Genomic DNA, 9,152 nt, shown 5'->3' on the forward strand with positions numbered 1-9,152 from the left:
GACTTTAAAAATGTGAATGTATTGATACTACTTCTTTATAAGGGGTAAGATTGGTGACACAGGTCAGTGTTGGTTCATGTCTCTCTCAAAAGAAATCTGTCAATTGGTGAATGGGTTACACTGAATGAAAACATCTATCAAGATGATAGTTCAAGGCCAGAGTTCTGATGCTTACAAATATCTTCTTCATAGAGGTTATTAATCCATGTCTATATTACGGATGTAAAAATTCTGGTTAATCAGCTAACCAGTTAAACATTAGGGTAACCTAACATTTAACCAATTAACCGACTATAGTGGGATTCAGGCTGCTGCCGGCTCCCAGCTCCCATGCTGGGGCTGACGCTGGAGGTGGCAGTCCCTGTCTGAGGTGAACCTGGGCTCCTCAGAGACAGAGGCTGCTCCATGGGAGCAGCCCCTACCAGCGGGGCACACAGGCCAATTATGGACAGGAGCTGCTCCGGACGATGGGTCCCCTTGCCCACGGCAGGCAGAGCTGCTCCGGCCCCAACCAGTTACCAGCTATCTGGTTAACCTTTCACATCCCTAGTCTGTCACAGCAGACTAGAAAGATACCAAAGTCAGTTGTGTAGAGCTTTGTTTATATTACCCTGCAATTGTAGGTCTAGTGTTCTACACTTCTGTGGGATACTTAGGATTTAATAAAATGCTAAGTGTAAAACATGGCAATTTAAACAAATTCTAGCATAAAATCAGATTTAAGAATATATTTTCAGTAGTAAAATGAAATCACTTGCTTCTTTCACATACTTTTTTGCATGGTACTACATAGTGAACCCACAAATAACAGGTTTTAGTAAACTGTAGCATTTAACTTTGTGAAATCTAACAGATTGTTCTTGACTTTTTGTAACAGCTGAGTCAGATTCCACTTTGCCATCCCAGCATAGTGGTACAACAAGTCCTGATCTCTTTGATTCTCAGCCCATGAACATGACATCGGGCAAACAAAATGCAGCTCGGAAAACCCCCGAGTCTTTCTTGGGGCCCAATGCAGCTTTGGTGAATCTGGATTCGTTGGTGACTAAGCCACCAAAGCCTGTTCCATCGTTGAATCCGTTCTTAGCTCCTGGTATGTCTCACTACATCCCTTTCCATTATAAAACTTTGTTTATAGCTTATCTTCCAAATTTGTTCTTGTGGAAGAAACCCCACTCATCTCTGGTGACCGTAGCTCAATCTAAGTCTTGCACAACAAGCAAGCCAGGAAGTACTAAACTACTTCGGACAGCAGGACTTTCACTGTTGTAATTAGAAGGGAAAGACAGCATGGTCTTTGGGAAGGGTAATGAACTGAATGAGGACTTGGGCTCAATTCCTGGCTCTTCTGTGTCACTTGCCCAAGATAACACAGTACTCATTATTTATTATTTGTATTACTGTCGCACAAATGAGCCCTATTCATGACCTAGGACCGCCTTGCACTTGATGTTTCACAAAACCAGAACAAAAAGACAGTCCCTGTTCCCAGGAGCTTACAATCCCAATACAATACAAGAGATTACAGATAGGGGAATAGAAAGATATGAGTGCATATTGTTTAAATAGACAAGACTAGGCCTAAGGTAGAGGAAGTGGTAGAACACACAGAGTGAACAGTGTGAAGGTAGCAAGCAGCATGGTAGTTGCATGTTTTTTTTTCCCCGTTTCCCCTTGTTTGTTATTCCCGAGGGAATTCTGTGCCAAACAAATTTAAAATTGTGCAAACACTATTTTAAAATTGTGCAAATTTTCTCAGTCAATACATGTGGCTCCAGCATGTCAGTGGGAAGCACTGGCCGCATTGAGGTGGGAGGTCACGCTCAAGCCCCCACTGCCGCTGTACAGAGACTCACCAGTGAGGTGGCACCTGAACTGACACGGTGCAAGGGCTGGGCCTGCCCCTCTGTGCAAGGCAGAGCACGTTTTGTCGGGAAGGCTCAGCCCAGCAAGATCCAAGTGAGGGCTTAGTGTGGGGAGATCCAGGTGTGGGGCGTGAGGTTTCTCTGTGGGGGTGGCTCAGTGGGTGATCTGGATGCACAGGGGCTCATTGTGGGATTCTGGGTGCGGGGCAATGGGACTTTACAGGAGATCCAAGTGATGGTGGTTGGCATCAGGTGGGCTATGGGTCTCGTCTTACCTGTGTGGCTCCTGGTTAGTGGCTTGTGCCTGCCTCTTCTGGGGCACTGCAGGATGTTCTGGAAGCAGCCAACAGATCTGGGCCCGGCTCCTGAGGGGAAGAGGGAAGAGGCTCCATAGTGCACTGTGTATGCTCTCCTCGCCTGCAAGCACAATTCTCCCCCCGCCTTCTCCCCCCAGTTCCCATTGGCCTGTTCCTAGCCAATAGGCACGTGGAGCAGGTGGGAGCAGGTGTTCATGGTAGAAGTAGTGCACGGTGCCCAGCGGTCTCCTGTTTACAGCTTCCCTACCAGCCCCTAGCATGGAGCTGCCCCACCTGCGACAGCTCTGTGGCGAGGGGGCGCCTCCCTTTTGGCTGCAGCAGCTCTGTGCTAGGAACAGGGCAGGGGAACCTTTCCTCTGGCAGCTTTGTGGGTTAGGGAGAGGCATCTCTTCCCTGCTGCAGCCCTGAGACCCTGCACGGGGCTTAATAGTGCATTGGGGGTTAGAGGAAACGTAGGAGGTGAAACCCGGAAAAAACCTGTGTTCACTCCAGTTTACATTTCAGTAGGATGAGACTGTGCCATAAATAGGCTAGCCATGAAATAACCTCATCCGATCAAAAAGAAACCATTGGTATACTTGGAAACTAAGCTGCTATGATAGCTCTCCTTCAGAAATGCCTGTGTTAAAGACTTGGTTCATCCCTGGTAAATAAATAGACAAACACATTTGAATCTTTTATATGCACTGAAAGTTCTATAGCATGGTAACCTGGTGAAGATTATTTAATGTGATAGTAATTTGTCTTAAATATTTTTAAATGTGTTTATGGAGTTCTTTAAAATACTGGAGTAAACAAAACCATGAACAATGATACTGCAACTTAGCATTATTCAGCAACAGGAAGTCTACATATCTATCATTAGCAGTCACTACACACAGTTTACAAGTATCTAAACATATATGGTATAAAGAATGTATAGTGTTGGCAGTGGTCCAGAGGCATCAAGTGCTGGGAAAGTTCTTTTCTGAACTACAGTGAAACTGGAAAAAGCAATAGTTCGTTTACAGCATGAATTCCTGACAAATCTTGGAGTCAAATATGTGAGCAGCTTCTAAACAAAGTGAAATGGCTTATATCTTGAAGTGGGAGGGTGGAAGGAACACAATAGACAAAGTGCTATAAAGGAATAAAAATTACCTGCAATTATCTGTTGCAGTGTATCACCAGAATATCATGGTCGGGCACACTCCTAACAGATGAATTCAGAATCTGTTTGCCAACGTGTCTGACTGAAAGTTGAAAACTGCCCATCAGTGTTGTGGTGGTTTGTCAGCATTCATAAAGATAGATAGGGGGACAGGTTATACATATCTCTTCACTGAAGTAAATGGAATTTGTGCTACTGAGATACACATGTGACTCAGTATATGCCAGTGATACAGCTTTAAGCTACCTGAAGGGGGGTTCAAAAAGAATGGAGCTAGGCTGATCTCATCTGCCACCATTGAGACAACAAGGAGCAATGGTCTTAAGCTGCAGCAGGAGAGGTGTAGGTTGGATATTGCAGGGGGTGGGGAGGGTGTTTCATTAGGAGGGTGTTGAACATGCCTGCTGGCAACGAGAGAGAGAGAGAGAGGGGGCAATTGTCCCAGAGCCCAGTGACTCTAAAGGACCCGGTGCTCTGACCAACGCTACCACCTCTGTAGTGGTGGCCCGGAGCCCCAGACCTTTTAAATTGCCACTGGAGCACTGTGCGGCGGCGCAGTCTGAGCAGCTCCGAGGGCAGGGGGTGGGTACCGTGTGGCATGGTCCTGGCAGCTCTGAGGTTTGGCTGCTCCAGCCCTGCCCCTTCCATCTGAGTCATCACCTCTTCTGGAAGTGTGAAGCTCCCCACACCTTGTCCAGGAGCCCAGTAAGTTGGTCCGCTCCCTGGCGGTGAAGCACTGGAATGGGTTATCTTAGGGAGGTGGTGGAATCTCCAGTCTTAGAGTTTTTAAGGCCAGACTTGACACAGCTCTGTCTGGGATGATTTACTGGGCTCGGTCCCGCTGTGAGCAGGGAGTTGGATTAGAAACCAGTGTTTCTCAACCTTTTTTAAATAAAGTACCTCCTTTAAAAACAAAAATTATAAGTACCCCCAGGACCTACAGTCGTCAGACACAACATTTTTTTCTGCCATTGCAACACATTTGTTTAAACAACTTAATCGTAGCCCCGAGGGCGATGAAATTTTTGGGCATAAAAAGTACAAAAATAATAAAGGACTGTAAATCTTAAAACACAAATTCAGTTTTCTCCAAATTTCCATAGTATTGACGTACTCCCCAGACTTCCCTCGAGTACCCCTGAGGGTACCTGTACCACTGGTTGAGAAACACTGGACTAGAGGATCTCCTGAGGTCTCTTCCAACCCCAGTCTTCTGGGATTCTGAGTTTTTCTGTAGGAGGGTGTGGTATTCATTTGGAGGGGTGTGTAGGGGGAAGTATCGTGTAACCTTATGTGTAAATATACATGGCATGCCTGCAAAGCTCTGACCTTTTTGGAACTGCATTCTTTTTTTTTCTTTTTTTTTTCAAACTAGGAGCAGCTACAGCACCCACTCCAATCAACCCCTTTCAAGTGAACCAGCCTCAGCCCCTCACACTAAATCAGATGAGAGCAAGTCCTGTGATGGGCACGAGTCCTTCTTTTAGTGCTGTGCCAGCTATGGGCATGGAGCCAGTACCTCTGTCTTCCATGGCACCAGTGGCTGTGGGAATGGCGCCGTTACCAGCTATGGGCCCCATGGCATCTATCACTTGTATGGGCCAGGGGATGAACATGAGCATTGCAGGATCAGTGACCCAGCCTCTTCATAGTACAGGAATCCCTCCATCAGGGGCCCAACCCACAAATACAACTAATCCTTTCCTCCTATAAAGACCCATTCAAAGGAACTTTCTTTTCATAATATTTCCAAGCTGAAGTCTTTGGGGAAAAATGAACAGGATCTGCTTGGACTGAATGATGTGTAAGCGACTTGGAAGTAATTTGCAGTTTACAGTTACGAACTTTGAAGAGTTATGTCTACTTACCAGTTAATCTAAATCTAGTCTTTGCTACAGATGGTACCTTACTTTGGCTTGTTGAGCATTACATGAAATGTTCAGACTTTTTGCCAAAGTTAGATTATGCCCATTTTGTTACTTTGTTAACCATTTCAATACACTTTCTAGGGAGAACCTACCATTTTAAACTCCATTTGCTATTTTGTAGATGTCAGATGATGTGCTGGATCCTAAAATTACTGTTACCTACATCTATCATTTCTCATGTTCGTATGATAGACACGAGACCCTGAGTGCTAGTGAATGTTTTTGCACATAACTATATACAATTCTAGACTGTTGGTTCACCCATAGTCCTTATTCTTAGAAGAGAGCTCAGAAGGCTGGTTTTACGCATTAAACATTGCAACATAAAATCTCACCGCTTTCTTATCGGTGGTTTGACTGAGAAAGCAAGTTTGTCTCGAAAGGAAAAAAAAGCTGAAGAAAATTCTCAAGTTGTCAAGTATAATGTGTGCTGTTGTATGCAGTGTTGAATTCGTACACTACTATCTAAGGACTATTAAGGAACTTCCTGTGAGTGGCATGCTGCACTCGTGCTAAATGAGTGTTCTGCTATGTGCTTGTCCATTAGTGACTTCATTTGGAAGTTATTGTGCGTATTTTATTTTTATTTGACTTACAATGTGAGATGAAAGAAAAACAAAATACAGTAGGACAACTTCGAATTCAGTTTCGTCGGGGCAAGCTTTAAAACTAATTCAGGCTTAACATTGCTATATGCAGTTACTCTTGTATACTTTTGCACATATTTTGTTTTTAGTACAGTTCCATATTTGAGTTTGCAGAATAACCTAATAGTCATTTTTTGCTAATTTTTATAATGTGGTTCTTATTTAACTGTCTAGTTTTGATAGACTTTTATCAGGTCAGGCTGAAAAATTAAGATATTGGCAAATGGCATTTTTATGGTTTAATGCCCTCCTTTTATTTATGGTTTTAGCTCTTTGTTTCTGTAAAGAGAATTTAAAAGGGAAGATTAACACTAAAATATTTTATTATTAATTAAGAATTCATAATGAAATTTAAAACAAATCCTCATGACTAATTACTTTTTAGAGGAAATGAATTTGAACTTAATATTAATTAAGACTACATTTAGAAAACACTAAGGATGCCTTCCCTTTAATTCACTCCTCTTTTTCTGATGATGACCAAAATGGACGGACTTCTGTCCTCTTTAAGAAGATCACAAGGCTGTTTGTCTTTGTCCATAGTGACTTCTTGAAATTAAAAAAAAAAGTAAATCTATGAACACGTGACTCATTAACCTGATCAGCTAATTTTTTTAACTAAAAGTGCACTCCATGTTCATTACCGGTTCCATTTACAGCTGTTCAAATGTATAGTTCAGTTTAACTCCCATGTCTTGGATTCATCAGCACTAAACTGTACACAGGTTTCAGTCGGTGTTACTGGTGTAAACCTGGCCTTCTCTGCGATAGCAACATTTTTAAAGCTCTACTTTCACAGGGAATGCAAACATACACAACGCACATATACGGGAGCTTGTAGCTTCTTTGATTGGGGCATCACTGCATATGAATTGATGCATTTTGGTGTCCTTTCCCTGGTTTACAAAAATGCTGAAACAAGTTAATGGTGGAACTCCGTGTTCTGGTGGATTGTATCAGCCAACATGAGTGTGCCACAAAATGTTTGGTGTGAAAGGAACTGGATTTATATGCTTTTGCAGAGGACAGAGAGGCTGAAAAACTATTGAAAATGGGATAGTCAGACATTTTAGATGTGTAGGTTGGAATAGATGTCGTCAGTGTGTGGAAAGCTACCTGCATGGGTGTTTCTATGCAGACTGTTCTACCCTCTCATTGGGTTTACAAAGAGGAGTCGAATATTAGCCTTCTCATATTTAATATAGGAGGGGAAAATACTGTGCATACCCAGAAAGTCTTGAAAAAGAAATCATTTGTGTTGCCTTTCAAAATGAGAAAAAGAGACTTTTTTGACATTATTGATCGCTATAAAAGCCAGAATTGGCACGGTTCTTGCTAGCAGTAGGAACTTTTACGGGTTGTGATATAAGCAAACAAAAAAAAACATTTTTTTTTTCAACTGGGGTCTGTGGCAAAATTCACTCTGTTTTGTTCTCCACTATGGAGTTACTTTCTTTAATATTGTCCCCGGCTTCAATTGGTCAGTTGCTTGTGTAAAGCTTAGATGAGGGCATTATCCATTCAGTCAACAGGTTCTGATTGCAACTTCTGAAAGCCATTCGATAGCATCAGGATGGAGCTGGTCATACTTGCAATTCTTTTAAAACCACCTGCAACTCAGAGCAATGAGCTAGCCTTACGGGGTGATAAAAATGTACTGTTGGCCTGGTAGGGGGCTTTCCTGCACTGGTTGAATGAAACTGCTGAATGACAAATTGTAGCTGTTACCAAATCGCTTTTGTAAGAGCTATGCTACTTTATACATACATTGCACAGCAAACCATGACAAGACACACTGTGTCTGAGCAGTGATAAGTATGTCTCATGGTGCTACAGAGCACTGGGCCAAGGAAGTTAACAGCCTTAAGATCCCTGGCCTGAAGTGTGTTGGGATATGAAATGAAATAAAAACACGGGGATGGTTTGGTATATTCTATGCATAGCTGTGTCTGCAAAGATCCCATGCATACCTGTGGCACTACATAAACCACAATGAAAGACTGTTTCTGCCCTAGCCGATCAAAGCATCGGTTTTGTCAAAACGTTAAATCCATTTAATCATCATATTCTGATTAGGAGTTAAACTGTTTTTTTTTTTTCTTTTGATGGAGCACATCATGTGTATCTGATCTCATTCACATTCTCATTTCTCCAGGCACCCCTGTCCTCCCCCTAGATAAGACGGTGCTTTGGATTTAAAAAGTTTGTATCCCAAAATAGCCTTACTGGTCAAATTGACCAAAGACAAATAGTGTTAATTATTTTGTAAAGGTATCTTGGTATAATTTTAAGCCCAAAAATAAGCTCAGTTATTTATTCAGTTTTATACTGTGTAGAAACTAAAATGTCTTGAGGGGACCGGGAAGGGAGACCACAGTGGGTTTGCTGTGTACAGTCTCTTTGAAGTCCCTTAGCTAAGATAGTGTCTGTTACCCCTCTTCCCATTTACTGTTGCCGTTTCTAATGTGTACTGTATGTATTAATATTGCACAGATTGTGGAGAAATCTATGGTTTATTTTTCACAGCAGAATCTCACAAAACTTGCTTCCTTTACAAGTGTTACAATTGAAATATTTACCAAACTGTTTTCATAATACTTGGGAGCAGGCTGCTTTTTATGAATTTGTGCTGACTATTGACATTATTTACTGTATAAATATAATTTATCATTTGTACTATTGTATCATAATGTTCTGTATCTTCGTGTCATTATTTTCCCTAGCGATGTCACAAAAATGTGATATTTAATAACGCCATCAGAACAGTGGAAAGATGAGGGATTTGTAGGTGGCTGGTGAGAATTAAAATTGTATTGCTTATATTCTGGAGTTGCATTCCTTTTCTAATCTCCAGGGTAGCATTTGTATCCTATTTCAAAGGGATACGTTTTTTTAAAAAGATGTCATTTTAGAGAGTGGTCCCGTACTCATGGAAGTCAATGGGTTGGATCCTGCTTTGAAAAGCAGATTAAGCTTGGCACCTGGATTTTTACTGTGTAACAGTGGTTTAGAGCGGTAATAGTTCTCATTTGCGAGTCTGGGTTCCCTTGTACGTCTTGGTCTCTTGCAGAAGCAGAAACAGCAAGCCCTAGGAAAAGAGTATTTATTTTAAAGAGATCATCCTCATTTAATTCAAATTCCGTGAAGTCTTTGGTAATCCCATAAAACAGAAATATTGGTAGCCTGGCCCTGTCTACACGGCTCAAGTGATGTTCCAAATTGTACCATGTTTTAAATAACATTTT

General features: G+C 42.0%; 1 protein-coding gene across 4 annotated transcripts in view; it reads left to right on the plus strand.

Annotated features, from left to right (window-relative positions):
• EPN2 (epsin 2) overlaps positions 1 to 8,729 on the plus strand; it is a 68,962-nt gene extending 60,233 nt beyond the window's left edge. For 3 of the 4 annotated variants that reach the window (XM_075899785.2, XM_075899784.2, XM_025180940.3), the window contains exons 8-9: positions 878 to 1,093; positions 4,708 to 8,729. In XM_075899785.2, the coding sequence (XP_075755900.2) occupies positions 878 to 1,093; positions 4,708 to 5,045 (554 nt within the window). In that variant the 3' untranslated portion in view covers positions 5,046 to 8,729. The remainder of the gene's footprint in view (positions 1 to 877; positions 1,094 to 4,707) is intronic. The other variant, XM_075899786.2, reaches the window with a different exon arrangement.
• The last annotated feature ends 423 nt before the right edge of the window (positions 8,730 to 9,152 follow it).

The sequence above is a fragment of the Pelodiscus sinensis genome, chromosome 15, assembly GCF_052426305.1.
Source record: "Pelodiscus sinensis isolate ZL-2025 chromosome 15, ASM5242630v1, whole genome shotgun sequence".
In the NCBI taxonomy this organism is placed as follows: domain Eukaryota; kingdom Metazoa; phylum Chordata; order Testudines; family Trionychidae; genus Pelodiscus; species Pelodiscus sinensis.